Raw genomic sequence first — 16,899 nt, 5'->3', positions numbered from 1 at the left:
CCCCCGTTCATGCTCTGTCTCTCTCTGTCCCAAAAATAAATAAAAAACGTTGAAAAAAAAATTTTAAAGCATATGATGAGGGGCGCCTGGGTGGCGCAGTCGGTTAAGCGTCCGACTTCAGCCAGGTCACGATCTCGCGCTCCGTGAGTTCGAGCCCCGCGTCGGGCTCTGGGCTGATGGCTCAGAGCCTGGAGCCTGTTTCCGATTCTGTGTCTCCCTCTCTCTCTGCCCCTCCCCCATTCATGCTCTGTCTCTCTCTGTCCCCAAAATAAATAAAAACGTTGAAAAAAAAAATTTAGAAAAAAAAAGAAATTTTACTGCTTGTATTTTCAGTTCAGGGGCTCCAGGTATCCTGAACATGCTTCTGGCCCCCACGTATTAGGGCTAAAAACACAACTGTGACGGTGTCTGTTTCCTCTCCAGAAAGCATTCTACAATTGGCCATAGTAGGTCTACAGCCTATGAATCTTTAGGCAATAAAAACCTGGAAAGCACTTGAAAACTCAGATGCAAAAAACAAGACACCCCATGATGAGTTTTCTATCCCTTGAAAAAGGGATCCCCAGAGCCAGCCTGATGAAGGGAAGGGAAGAAAGACTGAAGTTCACGAGACGGGCAGGCAAAGCCACGGGCGGACAAAGCCAGGCAGCACGGAGACAGGACGCTTAGACATCTGCACACTGAAATTCTTTTCTTCACTCATTTCTTCAACACGTTCGCCAATTTAACAAATGAATCCCAACAACAAAAAAAGCCAAAGAGCTACACTTGCCTCCTTTTTGAAATAAAACAGATACAGCAAAGGTGAGGAGGAGGACCGTGCTTGGTGGCACACAGGCTTCCACCGGCAACTGGACAGAGTGACCACCTCTGCCACAGGCCTTTGCCTCCTGCCCCGCCCCCTCCCGGCGGGATCAGAGCCGGGGGACTCCCGTGTCCACAGCACCAATGCCCTTCACCAGCCCAGGGGCCTCTGCTTTTGCCCTGCGTGGCTGTCCGCCTGGGTACTGCCACTACCACTCAGTGCTCTCCTTCTGAGATGGGGACACCCGGGTGCCTTGGAAAGCTTGGAGAGGACCCTAAAGACACCTCCCCCCCCCCCCCCCACCAACTGAGGGCGGGTGGGTCCTCAGACATGGCCTGCAGCATGGCAGGTTCTGTGGCTTGTGCACACGACACAGAGGACGTGCTGCTGGGTGCCGGCTCGTCCCCCAGAAGTCCTCCTGTGAGAGCAGATGGAGCCCCAGCTGGCCTCTCCAGTCATGGTCCCCTCCCCAGGCAGCATGGAGGCCCAGGCGTGGCACCCAATCCCTGGACTTTGGTGTGTCAGGAAAGTGCAGGGCTGGCCTGCATGCTGCCCAAAGTCCCTTAGAGTTCTGACTATCTCTGGATCTGGAAAATTCCAAGAGTCACGTACAAAGAAGCGTTCAGAACATACCAACATTTGGCACTTAGAATCTTAACCGTTTGCCCCGGTGATTCTTAATTATCACTTGATGGAAATAATAGCATTTACTCAATTGCTTGAGGAGTAGTTTATGGCCGTGTGCAAACCGGTGGAAGCCAATGTTCAGAAACCCCCAGAGCCAAGTGGAGGAGGACAGGCGGTCAGTGTGAGAACAGAAGCAGAAAAGCTCCACTCAGCTTCCATTTTTCCCCCTTGACAGGGAGCAGGGGCTGTAGACTATTCCCATACGACCACCTGCAGGCCTGAGGTTTAAGTCACCCAACCAAATAATGCCACTGTGTCTGCACTGGACTCCCCCCGCCCCCCCCCCCCGGCCACCTCATGAGTGCACTGTGTCCGTGCTGGATCCGCCCACCCCTGTCGGTGCACTGTGTCCATGCTGGCCCCCCCCCCCCGCCCCCGGCAGTGCACTCTGTCCACACTGGACGCCCCAACCCCCATCAGTGCACTGTGTCCACGCTGGATCCCGTCTCCACTCACCACCACTTCCTGAGAGTAAAAAAAAAACAACAAAAAAACCCCACAAAAAACAACTCCCCCCCCAGATACACACAAAAGAAAAAAAAACGGGGGGGACCAGGACCTGTCTCCGGTCCCAGCCCCAGCCCCACCTGCCCAGCCCCCAGCTCTGCACACACCCCACCGACACCGGGGAGTTGCAAGCGAGGTCCAGGCTTCGTGCAGGATGAGCGAGCAACAGAAGGCTGCCAGCACCACTTGTGGGGAGAAAGGTGTCAGTCTCAAAATATTATTTTCAATAAAAGCTGTTTACCTAGAGAAGATTTAAACACACCGGGAACTTTGAAGGAAATAAGTGGCCCAGTTCTTTTTAATAAAAGCAGAGCTCAGCTATACAATCACTCTTCTAACAGAGCCTTGAACTGGATGAAGTAAAGATCAGAAAGCTAGGTGTTTTTCCAGACGATTTTTAGAAAAGAAACAACTACTTGCGAGAGGCGACTTCTGAGGATCCAATAACTCAGAAGAGCCATCTCCCCTACTTCTAGATGTATTTTAGAGGAAGCAATGTTAGAGGAGAGCAGAAACATCTCCAATCCACTTATGCGTATGTATGTGCACACACACCCACCTGCACGGGCACACTGTGCACCAGGAAATGTTCCGACTTCAGAAAGGAACCAAGTTAAAAAAAAAAATCATCAGCCTACCCCAAAGCTTTTATTTTCCTCTAATAATGGGCTAAGTTTTTAAAACGTTTCTCCTCATAACTGCATCCTTCTAGACTTGTTGATATTCCACATTTTGCTTATCTAAACACCTGGCAGACAACTGCTGGAATGTGCGTGTTCTCCACCTGGAGACTTGTCACCCAGTGGCACCCCCCCAACAGCCAGATGGACAGGGACGACAGCGCCCCAACACCACGGCTTCAGGACAAGATCTGCCACCTCCACACACGGTGTGCTCAACCCAGTGGCTTCCCAGCCCCGCCTGACCGATACACATTCTGTCGGAAGACACGTGCAGAGGGAGCACAGCGTCGGCTGCGGCCCACTCAGAAGGGAGCACTTCCCAGCATCACGTGGACGGAGCTGCAGACAAAGCATTTTCTACGTTTTTCACCTGCGCTGGCCAGGGAGGCTGGCTTTCTGGAAGAAGGCACCGAAAGAGCAGCTTTAAGAGTACCAACATGGATTCCATCAGGAACGATCACCGCACGAGAACTCTGATCCTCCACACGCACGTGCGTGCTTGCAGCGAACACCAAAGACCAGACGCCAATCCAGACAGACCACTGTTCTTCCAGGTAAAGGAATCTGCAGGCGCACTTAACAGAGCGGGCAAGCCCCTTCATTTAAAAAAAAAAAAAAAAAAACCTGTATATGCACGTGTGCAGATCCGATGAGAGATGAGCAAAGATGGGCAGGATGTGGAATGCTTCAGGTATGAGGGTCCTCAGGAAAACACTAAGTGAGACTAGAGACAAGCTGGTCAAACACGTGGGCGGGGAGCTTACCGCACTGGGCACGGACAAGGTAAAAGCAGAACTCAAGGACTCCGCTGAGACAGCTGGAGCTCCACAGCCTTGAGCTGGAACCACGAGTGTGCCCCAATCTGGAAGGAAATGGAAAAAGTTTCCTCCACAGAAGATGACGGGAGAATTCTCAGAGGAGCCGAATGAACCGCATTTCTGGGAAAGACATTCTCTCCCTGCAGCCTGTCCCCCCTCCGGCCCCAACACAAAGCTCCAAGGAGACTAATCCAGAACACGGGACAGTTCGCACGAATGCCACTCCGTTTTGGTTCTCTGTCCCTGCTGAGACACCCTCACAGATCGCGGGTGGCACGGGATGCACAGCCAAGCCGTTGGGCTCACTTCTGGACGAAGCCATTCGTGCTTCAGACGTGTAGTGAGCAACGTGTAGCTGGGCTCCAAAAGTCAAAGCTGAAGAGTAGTTACGAGCAGCATGCTGGTCTCAGAAGACCAAGGCGCCACGGAATGCGCTTCGCACAGCTCGAAGAAAACTTGTCTCCCGCCCCCACCTGGCCCTCATTCAGAGGGGATGAACCCCTGAACAATCTCAACACAACACCCAACTCACTCCGGCCTCATCCCTCTGCCTTGTCTCCATCCCGCCCTGTTGGATGCCGGCTCCTGCGGGACCTCCCAGCCTGCTCTGTCCCACGCGGCTGCACCCCAGCACCCAGGGTTAAGGCCCAGGCCCACCGCCGTCGAGGGACAGCACCACAGTTCCTGTCCACCCCAGCCTTGGGATCCACACAGGTGGGGCTGTCACACTGGCTCCTGCAATGTCCCCAGTGCACGTCCCCAAGACACGGGGCCTGTCACAGCAGGCACACCCATGTTTTGGGAATTGGGTGACCAATTGAAGAACATATAAAAAATTTACAAAGATCAGAGAAAGATCTACTTCCATCACTTGATATGGAAACTGGACATAAAAATTCTGGATGAATCTGACACAAGACAATGCTTCAGTTCAATTCAAAAATTAAACTCATTTAACCTTTAACTCAATTTAAATTCTGAAGTGATCAGCATGCAAGAACTCCCCTGTACATTAATATCAAGGAGCTGATCTAATTACTGATACAATTTAAAGGAAATAAATTTAACAAACCAAGTGTATTTTGAGAGTTTACAGCTTAAATGGCACGAACACTTTCAAGATAAAAATTGAGAATTATTCACTAGTCGCACACAGCTTAAATACCAGAAAATATGGGAGATATACAAACAATGAAAATTCTGGAAATCAAAACCTGAACACAAAATAGGAGAAATGTAGGGCAGTACATAAATACAGCACAGCTGTATCTTCACGAAACAGGGAGGCTGCCGTGAGGTGCAAGACCGGTGCAGACGAAGGCACCAAACCATGGGCCAAGGCACAGCTGCCGGTGCTCCCGTGTGGCCTAAGCTTCGCGCCCCACCGGTGGCCACATGCCCTTCGGACCGGCGTCAGGAGCAGCACGGCCTCGTGAGCACACGTGGGAAGGAGATGTGCACCTGTCTGGACTGTGGTTTTCTCCCTCCAGCGCCCGAGGCCTGGCCGAGACAGTTGGCACGCTCACCGGGCACCAGCTGTCCAAAGTCCCCACTCACCCAGTGCCCTCTCCTGGCATCCCAACCTGTTCTGGAAAAAAGACTCCCAAGGAAAATGGAAGTGGCCTTCAAGACGCTACAACGTGGCCATAAACCCCCAATGTTTTTCTCCCGGCAGTTTACTTGACCTCTTCCTCCCAATGTGAAGAGGCCTGTGAATGAACGGCTTCTCCAGACCACAGCTGACCAGAAGTGGGAGGGGGATGGCCACAGACGGAGAGGCCAGCAAGGAGGCCCCTACGCCTAGTGACCAGGGTGAGGAAGGGACGGGCCGAGCCAGACCCCAGGAGGGGCCTGCTGTGTCCAGGCCTGTCCACCCTCAGCAGTGACAGTGACAAGGGGCCGTGGAGCAAGGGCACCGCTGACCAGGCTCAGACCATCAGAAACAGCCCCACAAGACCACAAATCCTGGAACCACGCGAGAGCACCGTCTAGACCCTGTGCGCTTCAGGGTGGGCCCCTCCTTGGGGTGAGAGCTGCTCTCAGTGTCTGGGAGAGCCCAGGGATCTGGGTTGGAAGGGGTCGCCCTAGGGCTCAAGCAAACCCCGGCGCTGGCTACAACTTCTGAGCGCCCCCCACTCACCAAGTGACACAGAGACAGCCTTCCTCCGTGGGACTGCACAGCAGGGTCATGCGGAGTTTGGGCCACACTGTGCCACCAGCCAGGTCTCCTCCTCAGGGAAAAGGGGAAGGGCTCTCCGTGGCAGCACAAAGGGGCCAGGAGGGCGGCTCCTCCGGGAAAGCTGCCATCACGTCAGGAACGAAGGAGCCCAATGCCTCCCACAGGAAACTTGCTGTCCAGAGCAGGAGATCAGGGGATTTTTAACACGCCACACAGGTAACACATCCCCCTTTCTCCAAAGTCAACCGACTTCCTGCTCTGACTCTGAAGTGTGCTTACACTCCAAGTGCTGGAAACTTCCAAAGCAAATCCTTTACTGGGACAGTTTGGTGCATATTTTGAACCCACGTATTTGTAACGGTCATTCAACGGTTCTTTGCTTCCTTCCAGGAGTGTCGTGGCAGGCTCAAAATTAAATCAGCCAGCTTGCTCCTTACTCACGGACACAGGATGCAAGTTTTGCCATTTCTGTGCCCCTGCAACACTAATAAAATTGGCAGGAGTAACACGTCGCTTTGTCTTCGCCGAGTCCAGAACCAAGACTCCGAATCCCAGGGACGCCTGCTTAAATACTGCCAACAGCCTGCCTGCTCCCACCCTCCGCCCTGACCCCGGGAAGGCAAACGGTGAAACGGGACCGTGCAGAAACGTGAGAAAAGGCGAAACTCCTGAAGCCATGCATTGCTTTTCTCTCTCCTAGACTAGAAACCACACAATTTCACCCGAAAACGGGGCAGCACACCTCTTCTGGGGAGAGGACTCCCGGGAGCAGGACTCGCCCGAGCGGTGGCAGCAAAGTGCAAGTCCGTCAGAGGGGCGCCCTTCTCGGCCAGTTCTCTGCAGAGTGACCAAGGGAACCCATGCCATGAAGGCAGAAGGCCCAGCGCCGAGGGCCACCGTCTGTCACTTGGTCACAGTCCCCTCGCCTTGGCCTCCCCGGAAGGCAGGGATGTGGCCTTCCCTTACCTGTGGCCATCCAGGAGCTCCGAGCCCAGCGTGGCACCCACCACCCCGCGGCTGCTCCCTGAACGCCGGGCTGTGTGTGCATGGTGAGCGTCACCGGCCTCCCGAGTCAAGAGGGTCCCCCCCAGAAATTGGGGACAGGTTCCGCGCACACAGGTCCCACACGCGCACCTCTAGGGCCGGGTGGGGGCGAGGACAAGGCGCTGCAGGCTCCCCAGGCATTCGAGCGCTTGTTCTGAAGAACAAGACGCTTCCTATGAAGCCGAAGCCCGCTTGGGAGGCTCTCCCCGCACAGAAATCTGCTTATTTGACTCAAGAGACTTCCTCAAGAAACACTCTGTAAAATGAAATCATTACGTTGTTTAAGCACATACAACACAAATCAGTTCAAACCAGTGAAGGAAAGCCGTGAGGTGGCTGAGCGTGCAATAGGTGCAAATCCCAAGGAGCGTCATTTGATGAAAACTCCTTCCAGTGTTTAGCCCGGGGAGAGCTTCTCCCCTTCCTCAGAAGATGATATGGAGGGGAGGCCAGGGTCTGCACGAGGATCGCCTGGTCCGCCCGAGAACTAACGCAGGTACTTCCCGGGAAGGGTCTCGCGACACGCAGATGCTCAGGATTCACTCGGACGTGATCGGCAGGCCACGTGGCACAGAGGGGCTGCCAGGGACCGGCCGGCGTCACCTTCGGCGTCCCCGTGCAGGCCACTCCTCCACTTACAACACTTAAAAATGAACAGGAAAGCAGCAAATCCATGCAGAAGCTGACTGCCATCCGCTCAAATGGAGTGCACACAACAGGACTTCACAGGTCTGGCCACTCTTCAGGAGGACCTCAGAGGCATCCCATCTTCACCATTTCAACGGAGAGACTGCTTTGGCACACGTAAAGGGCGAGACCTGACCAAGCATCCGGTGGGGCGGACGCCCCCCTCCCAGACAGAACAGAGACACCCTGCAGTGACGTGCTCTGCCGTAGAGGGTCCAGGCCCTTGTCCGTGAGCCTAGTGACAGGGAGCCACGAACCAGCCAGCCAGCCAAGTGCTGGAAGGAGGGTCAGGCCGAACTAGGCCACACGCTCCCACCCAGCCTCTACGCTGAGCTAGCAGGGGGCAACTTGCCAGAAACACCATCAAGAGCCACGTGTGTGCAACACCACAGAGCCCCACAAAGAGAAAACAGCCTGCAGGTGTTAAGTTTTCAAAAACATAGAATATTTTTACAACTGCTCAGTTTGGTTGGACTATAAGCTTTCTCGGTGTTGCATTCCTATATTGTTTCTAAAATGACTTCCATGGACAAAATGAAACACGAGGGTGACTCTTTGAGAAGGGAGAGGGAAGACACGTGCAGGTCCAGCCCGGTGGGACCAAACACGCTACTGCTCCTCTCACAGCGTGAGTGCGACCAGGGCAGAACGGTCCACGTTTCAAGTGAATCAAAGGGAATCAACTTTAGGGAAACCTAAACAAGCCCCCAAATAACATTTATTTTTCAACACCCCTTCGCATTAGATTTTTTGACACTGCAGGGAATAACGGGGTCAAAGCTTTGTAGTCACGCAGAGATGGTGTGGGGAGAGTTCATCGAGCTCTTGCAAAAAAGCAAGTTACTCTTAAACGTGAGAATTGTTAATGCACACTTGATAGTATTGGCAGGAAGTCATAAAATTAGGATCATACTCTCCTTCCCATCTGATATTCTACATTCAAGTAGTTTTAGGAAGGGAAAGGGAATTTAACCTAGACCAAGAAATCCCAAAGATCACTGTATAAAGCCATACAAACAGGTAAGCAGACTGACGTGGGGAACAGGAACCCTATTTTGTACAGAATTACAAGTGAAATTTCACTGAAGACAGAGGTCAGTGGTCAACTTCCAATTTCCCTACTGAAGAAAGCAGCATGGCTCCAGAGGAGATAAAGACCCCAGCCCTCACAAGCACTTGAGGAGGAGGGGCAGAACAGCATCCCCAAGCCGTGAGGATGCTCTGCTCGAAACCCCCTTGGCCCCTGCCCACCAGCAGAGCTGGAGAGCACGGCCTTAGGGGCACACAGCGCTTCACCTGCAGGTACCGCCCCTCGGAGTGGGCAAGGGCAGCACCAGTTCTAGTAGACAAAAGGAATCCTAATCATGTCTTTCTGTACAAGCAACACCAGAGCTGGATGGCATCTGAGGTGAATTCATCCACAGCTGGAAAAAGAAGCCCCACTAATCTCACACAAGATGCTTTCAGAAGAGACGGAACACCTCCGAAGTCACTTTGTGCCTAAAGGCTAACCTGAATGCGAAAGCCTGGTAAGCGCATCACAGAAAGGAAAATTAAGACAAACATCCGTCATGAATGTAAACACACAAGCACTGGAAAAAATGGCAAATTTAAGCCAGTAACGTGGGGGGGGGGGGGCGTGCAGGGAGAGATCATGAACTACGTGGCATAGTCCAGCATTTCAAGACTGGTATAAAATCTTGCTTCGTCACTTGTTAAAAAAAAAAATGTATTTTAATATTTATTTTTGAGAGAAAGAAAGAGAGTGAGACACGGAATCCTGAGCAGGCTCCAGGCCCTGAGCCGTCAGCACAGAGCCCGACGTGGGGCTCAAACTCACGAACCATGAGATCGTGACCTGAACTGAAGTCAGACGCTTAACCTACTGAGCCACCCAGGCGCTCCTCACCACTTGTTTAAAAAAGTAGTAATGATAACGTTGAGACACGTACAAAAAGACTAACAAAATCCACCATGGAGAGCAAGTATTTTCCATCCGAGAAAAGACACCTATGAGACCCACAGGGGCAGCACCATGGTTCGGGAACCGGAAGCCCCCGTGACTGGAACAGGGGAAGAAAGTCCACCGTCACAACGTTTACCCCATACGCCAGAGGGTCCAGTCAGTGGTGAAAGTGGAAATAAAAGGCATGAAGATCAGAAAGCTGTCTTTAGTCACAGGACCGACTTTCTATAGCAGAAGTCCTAAGGAATCTGCAAAACAATTCCTACAACTATTAATTCAGTAAGAGGACAGAAGATCAACATATCAAAAATCAACATAAAAAACGATGTACCAGCAGCCAGTAAAAAACCATTTTAAACTAATTTAGAACACCAAAATATTTAGAAGTCAGATGTACAAAAAACATACGAGATCTCTATGCTGGAAACTAGAACACAGAAGAAAATTAAAGACAAGTCGAATGAATGGAGACATAAACCATGTTCATAAATTGGAAGGTTTTTAAAGTGGTCAACCCTCCCAATTTGGGTACAAAAATTTAACGAACCCCCAACCAAAATCCCAATCAATACTAGACACCTTGATTCTTTAATATGGAAATTTAAAGGCACTGAAGCCAAAACAGTCTTTAGGGGGAAAAAAAAAGTTAGAAGACTCATTACCTTAATTCAAGACTTACCACAAAGCTATGGAATCACATCCACACAGTTCTGGTGTGGGACAGATGAAGCGATCACCTGAACCACGCAACGTCCAGACACAGGGACGCACACAAGTAGTCAATTGATTTGACAAACGTGCTAAGGGAATTCAATTTAGAAAGTTGTTTTCTCCTCCTAAATGAGGAGAAAACTAAGTAACTGGAAAAAAAAACTGAGTACCTCACCACAACAAGGTGGTTCAAGATGATGGGTCCTAGATCTAAACATAAGAGCCCGAAATTATCAAGTTTTAGAAGAATTTATCAGAAAATACTGGAGAAATTAACAGTAGGCAAATCTTGAAGACAAAAAATGCTAAGAAAATCATTACGTTGTAGTCCCTCAAAATCAGGAACTTCTCATTGGAAGATGGCACTAGAATAAAAACAAGCATCCAGTTGTGAAATACATATGGTAATACACATATCTGATAAAGGACTTGTAACCAGAAGCACAAATCAATGATAAAACAAACAGGATGCCCATCGAAAATGGGCAGAAGACCCACGCAGACGCCGCACAATGAAAAGGCAGGAGTGGTCGATAAAGGTGGTTAGAGGAGATCATGAGGAAAGTTAAAATCAGAACGAGAATGTTTCAGACCCACTAGAATGGCTAAAACTTTAGAAACTAACACATATCAGTGAGAGCACAGAGAGATGGAAACTCCTGCAATTTCTGATGGAAGGGAGTATGAAATGGTTCCACTTTGGGAAAAGTTTTGGCAGTTTCTTAGGAGGTTAAACATACATTTGCCATGCAATCCAGCAATCCCACACCTTGGAGCTGACTCCAGAGAAGCAAAAAGGGGTCCAAAGAGGCTTGAACAAAACTTTCAACTTTACTCCCACTAGCCACAAATTGGACAATTCAAATTCCATCAGTAGGAGACCTGATAAAACTGTGGAGTATTCCTAGAATAAACTACATTCACCACCAAGAAGGACCTACTAATTGACACACAACAGGGGTGACCCTCAAAACGTCGCTGAACAAAGAATCCAGTACAGAAGACTATACCCTCAACTCTATATAAAGCTCAAGAATGAGTGGTTAATCAAGACAGAAATGGGAACGGTAGATGCCAACAGGAGCCGGGACTCACAGGGAGCACAAGGGAACAGGTGGTTTAGAGAGTTCCAGATCTTGGTTTAGGCTGGTGGCCATTTGGCTTGTACACTTTTCTCAAAACCTCACCTCGATTTTCTATCACTTGAAAAAGAATTATCAACCCTGAGTATTCATAAAGAATTTTTGAATCTGTAACTTTTAAATGTCCCTTCCTAAAGTTTACCGTGGGTGTATAACAGACTACTGGTTAAAACTCATTTCTCACTTGCCCCTTACACACAGAATCTCGCCTACCCTGGCTCCCAGCCCGGTGGTGGCCCCGTGATAGGAGGATGCTAGGGGCTCCTTCTGGAAAGGGGGGGTGGGTCCCTTTCTCTCTCCTCTGCCCAGAAGGGGAGTGTGGCAGCTTGCACCCCAGAGGCCGGCCCAAAGCACCAGAATGAGGGCCACAGCCTGGAGAGGCAGAGGAAAGCCGGAGGCAGCCATGAGACCCAGCCTCCACTGCTCATCTATGAGCGTCTTACTGAAGCCATCCGGGCGACTGCTTCAGGCTGAACCCAATCCTGATGCAGAAAGCAGCTCAGAATTAAGCCTCCTCTTGTGTTCTCATCACCCAGAGTGGGCATTTAACGAAACGTCTAGGTTTTATTTTCTTCCCCAAATTCACTTCAAGGAATTTTTTCTTAAAGCAAAAAGTTCCACAAAATTTCTGTGATTTATTGGGCAAGTGAATATGCTAAGAGACAAAATGACATTCCCCACGAATTATTTGGTGTCTGTGATTTTCTGAGCACCGTGGCCAGATGGTTTTCATAGAAAGAGAAGAGTGTATTCATATAGTTCAAAGGTTTGCTTATTTTTTTTTTTTTTTTTTGGCCTTAAAAAAAAAGTACTATTGATTGTAACATGCAGCTCGACAGGAAAAAATCTCGACACTGGAGGCGAAAACGGGTATTTATTACCGTGCCCGCGCTCATTATGGCGGTCTCTGACAGGGGTCCATTAAAATCAATTTTTATGTTTCTATGTATTTTCTTTATCTAATGTTCTCTGGCATTGTGTTTATTAGCCGGTTAAGACAAACACTGAGCAGGAGTGGGCGGTTTTTCCCTCTTCTGTCAGAAGTAACGAGAACTGCAATTTTAATACAACGACTCACAATCGATGGATGGAGGAAACGTTACATTTCAGAACCAAACGTTAAGGAGTACTTTAAATTTTTTATGTTTTTACAATCAAGAGAAATACGGTGGAGATCTGTCAGAAGAGAAGCACGTGTCCTGTTAGAAAAGGCAGCGCTCTAACATCATGCTGGGGGGCTCCCCCCATGCTCAACCGCCCCCCCACCCCCGTCTGTCTGACACCACAGGGGCCACGAGAGCTCCAAATCAAGCAGTTCCAAGACTTCAGCAGGAAACTCACCTGGCAGACTGAACGACGAAGGCTGGTCCTGATTTAAAACCATCAAGATCAGGGAAGCATTTCCCCCCCAATCCCGGTCACCAATCTTCCAGAGAGATTCCCACACTTATTGAAGAATCAAAATATTTAAGGCTTATAGTCCATCGACTACTCTGTAAATGTTTTTTTGTTTATCTTAGAGACAGAGAGGGAAGGAGAATGCGAGCTGGCGGGGCGGGGGGTGGGGGGAGAGGGGAGGACAGAGGGAGCGAGAATCCCGAGCAGGCTCCACACTCAGTGCACAGCCTGAGGTGGGGCTTGATCCCATGACCCTGGGATCATGACCTGAGCTGCAATCAAGAGTCAAACACTGGATGGACTGAGCCACCCAGGCGCCCCTGTAAACGTGTATGTTAATTAGACGTCATGGGCCACTAGCGAGAGCTGTGCCCCTGTGGTTACCTACAGGCAGAGGACGCACAGACATCAGCAGATGCTGCTGACGCAAAGTCCTGGCCCAGCCACGGGCCAGGCTGAGGTTGGTGGCTGCCGGCCCGTGGCTCCGTACCACGCCGCAGTACCCACTGGTTCTGTGCCACTCTCAACAAATACCGCGCGGAGGGGACTGCAGGGGACTCACCTGGCATCGGGGGTCTTCCTGCCGTGCAGCCTGATCTCATGCACACCCTGCTCACAGGCAGAGATCTCAATCTCCCCCAGCGGGCTGTCCACCACCTTGTAGTTCATTTCACAGGTCTTGTCCATTCTCCCACGCACCTGTAAAAGATGATTTTAAAGCAATGAAGTACACGTGAAAAAGCGTGGTCCCTCTTAAAGCACAACGAGCACCAGTTACTGAAGACAAACGTCTTCCGAAGTTCTTCCCCATTCTTGGAACCTAATCATCGGATGTGTCGTCTTTGTACTGCACTTACTTCAGAGACAGAAAACTACCAGGACCACTAGAGCAGCCGACTAGCGGCACACACGCCTTCCTTCAATTACTCCCTAGCCTCACCTTGAACCAGGGCTCAGTCGAAGAGGTGAAAATGACCAGAGCTCCCTCTATGGGGTCCCTAGAGCCAAGCTAACCTTGCTTCAACAAAACAGTTACCAACTTTCTCACCAACACAGGCTGAAGCCACGGGATATTTTGAACAAAGTACATTTAAAAGCAAGGCATTGTGGAGTGAAGGTGGACACAGCTCTTGTGCAGTGGAAGCTGTGCTGGCTGGGAGCGAGCCCCATGCACGCATGGAGAACACACACAGCTGACCCTGAACGACACGGGTCTGACCTGCGTGGGCCACTGTGCACGGTTTTCCCATACAGGACTGTAAATGTATTTTTTTTTTTTTTTACGTTTATTTTTGAGAGACAGAGAGAGAGAGAGAGAGAGAGAGCGCGAGCACAGTGGGGGAGGGGCAGAGAGAGGAGGAGACACAGAATCGGAAACAGGCTCCAGGCTCCGAGCCGTCAACACAAAGCCAGACGTGGGGCTTGAATTCACCAACCATGAGATCATGACCTGAGCCCAAATCGGACATCTAACCCACTGAGCCACCCAGGTGCCCCAGAACTATAAATGTATTTTTTATGCCTTACGATGTTAACACGTTCCCCAGCTTACTTTTTTTATAAGAACACAGTATATAATACAAACATACGAAAGGTGATAACCGGATATTTTCACAGGAAGGTCAACAGTAGGCTCTTAGTAGCTAAATTTTTTGGGAGTCAAAAGTCACACGCAGATTTTCGACTGCACGGAGGTCAGCGTCCCTAATCCCGTGCTGTTCAAGGGCCAACCGTGCACTTCACTTACTTTCAGAGAAACGTACAAACACATAAAAGCTGTCCTATGATGCACTGTCCCTGTTAATTGACAGATATTCATTTTGGTCAGCGGACCAAAGGCTGGGGAGAACGAGCAGGTACGGCGAGGGTGGGGAGGAGCCAGGCAGGAGGTCCGGGCAAACCGACATTGGATAAAAACCACCCCAACTGCGGGCAGAAGATGCGAGCCAAGGGTGGGCTGTGGGGATGCGAACGGGCACCAGCCCAGGCCCCGGAGCCTGTTCCCTCCCTGCAGCCCCTCCTCCCGCAAACCGCGTGACCTCACATGCCAGCGTTTCCCTGCGCTCGGCCCCACGGCAGCCGCCAGCCATGCACCGAAACAGCGACAGCCTCACCCCCCACCCAGACCGTGCGCTGCTCCTGACCTGTGGGCCGGGCTGCTGATCACAGCTCTGTCCGCAGGCACCTCCGATGAACTGTCCGCGACGTAACCCTGCAAAAATGCTCTCCTGCACATGCGGCTTTTCAGGGACGTCACTGCCGTCCATCGTCACCCCCACCATGCCCAGGACTCACCCTAGGTTTTCTCCTCCCCCGCTCACCCCATCAAGCTCCTACCACTGCCAGCTCCGCTCATTTCCACCCCATTCTCCCTGAGGCCTCATCAACTCTCATGCGAGGAAGGACTTCCCTGGGACCCGAGTTACACCTGGGCCCTTCCCACCCCTTCCCGCCCCTCGCCCCGAACAATAAATCAGCTGCCAATTACACAAAGGGGCTACAGCAGGGTCCGAAAACTGCAGCCCACAGGCCGCAGGCAGACTGACACCTGCTTTCGTAAATCACGTTTTGCGGGGACGTGGCCTCGCTCATCTGTCTGCATGCTGGCTGTGGCTGCCTTCCTGCTGCCCGGCTGTGACGGGGACAGCGTGGCCCTGAGCAATTACCCCGGCCTCCACACGCCGGGTCTGCTGAGGCCCTCGAGGTCCGCACTCATGCACCCTCCTACGCCCACCCATAGGCCGGCCGTGCCTCCAGGCAGCTCAGGGGCCTGATACTGCAGTCCCTCCGCCACACGTCCTCTTCCTGACCTCCCCACATGGCCCGCCTCACCACCCCTACCCTGACCTCTTCCCTTCCCATCCTTCCACCTGCTGCTAAAGCCACACACCAACTCCCTCATCTGTCTTCCCAGCAGCCACGGGGAGAAGTGCATTTATGGCCCTGATGAGGTCAAGCAGTACCCCCAAACCACACAGTGTGTAAGCATCACCCCGAGATTCCATCCTAAGCCCCGGGCTGCAGAGCCACCCTGCTCAACATGCACTTTTCTGTGCATCTTGACCGGGATCTGAAATAGACTCCTCTCAGTTCCCAGTGAGGGGACACGGGATTATGATGTTCGCCCGATGTCACAGATGCTCTGACATGTCGCACTCCTCGACCACCCCAATGTCCATGGATCCCCACTTCGCCATGCAGGGGCAGGAAGCAGGGGGGTGGCCTCCCACCACGGCCTGTCACTTTGCCACAAGTGCCTTTATCTGTGGGGTAAAGGACACCTAAACCACAGGGCCTGCACAGGGACTAGTGGGAACATGAGCAGACACTTGGCTTCCGGGAAGGATTTAGGATTACCATCTTGTCACAGTTGACATTTTAACCACATGCCCTTGGCCTTCGATCCTGTCACGCAGCGCATCGGCTCTCCTCTGTAAAATCTTATCCAACAGCACCAAACTCCTTACCGTCGTAAACAGCGGGTGGCCACCCCTCCCCAGTCCCCTGGGGCCTTCCCTCATTCCTCGGAGCCCTCACATCTATGGATGTTTCCCGTCACCCTGCAGGGTCTGCTACCAGGAGTCAGGGCTCCACTGAAGACAGATGCATCACACACACGAGAGGCTTATCAAACAGACGAAGTAGATGAGCAGCATTTCCACCATCCAGGCCAAGAGTCTGGCACAGCATTTCCCACAGTGTGTTCTAGAAGACTAAAGACTACTCAGAGAAACGTGGGTGCACTATCCCCTCCTGGGAAACTCACCATGCACGTTAGTGTGTTAAAAGCTCTGAGCAGTCCTGCATAGAAACTGGTTTTTGTTAACCATGAACTCACGTCTCCTACCTAGGCCATGCCTGTCAGGCTGAAAGTGGTTTCCTCGCAGATCTGGGCACAGGCCTCAGATCCAGACCATGAAAAGCCATGAGCCCCTGTCCCAGGCACGGCTCCGAATGGAAAGCGTCAGAACCTCATAGCAGCTAATTTAAGCACAAAAGCAATTTACTGAAAGGCTGTTCCATAACTCCCAGAACTGCTGGGAAGGCTGGAGAAACAAGCTCAGACAACTGTAGGAACCAAGACTGGCCACAGTCCAACCACAGCCAGAATCGAACCTCAGGAAACATCTGTAGGACCACAGGGACTACAGACACGCAGCCGGCACCATTGCCACCGTTGCCCTGGAAACAGGATGTTGCAGCCACTGCCAGTTTCCTGCTGCCTGGCCCCGTGCCATCTGCCCTCAATTCACTGCCCAGTGTGTGGACCCA

General features: G+C 51.5%; 1 protein-coding gene across 6 annotated transcripts in view; it reads right to left on the bottom strand.

Moving 5' to 3' along the window:
- MGMT (O-6-methylguanine-DNA methyltransferase) overlaps window positions 1-16,899 on the bottom strand; it is a 303,642-nt gene that overhangs the window by 224,736 nt on the left and 62,007 nt on the right. For 4 of the 6 annotated variants that reach the window (XM_040486791.1, XM_040486788.1, XM_040486786.1 and 1 more), the window contains one exon: window positions 13,190-13,326. In XM_040486791.1, the coding sequence (XP_040342725.1) occupies window positions 13,190-13,314 (125 nt within the window). In that variant the 5' untranslated portion in view covers window positions 13,315-13,326. Of the gene's footprint in view, window positions 1-13,189; window positions 13,327-14,771; window positions 14,840-16,899 lie in introns of all 6 variants that reach the window. The other 2 variants (XM_040486787.1, XM_040486789.1) reach the window with 1 other exon arrangement.

This window comes from Herpailurus yagouaroundi, unplaced genomic scaffold (assembly GCF_014898765.1).
Source record: "Herpailurus yagouaroundi ecotype Mexico unplaced genomic scaffold, PumYag 163, whole genome shotgun sequence".
In the NCBI taxonomy this organism is placed as follows: Eukaryota; Metazoa; Chordata; class Mammalia; order Carnivora; family Felidae; genus Herpailurus; species Herpailurus yagouaroundi.
The sequence above is the reverse complement of the archived record's forward strand: the minus strand, read 5'-3'. Positions and strand labels throughout refer to the sequence as shown.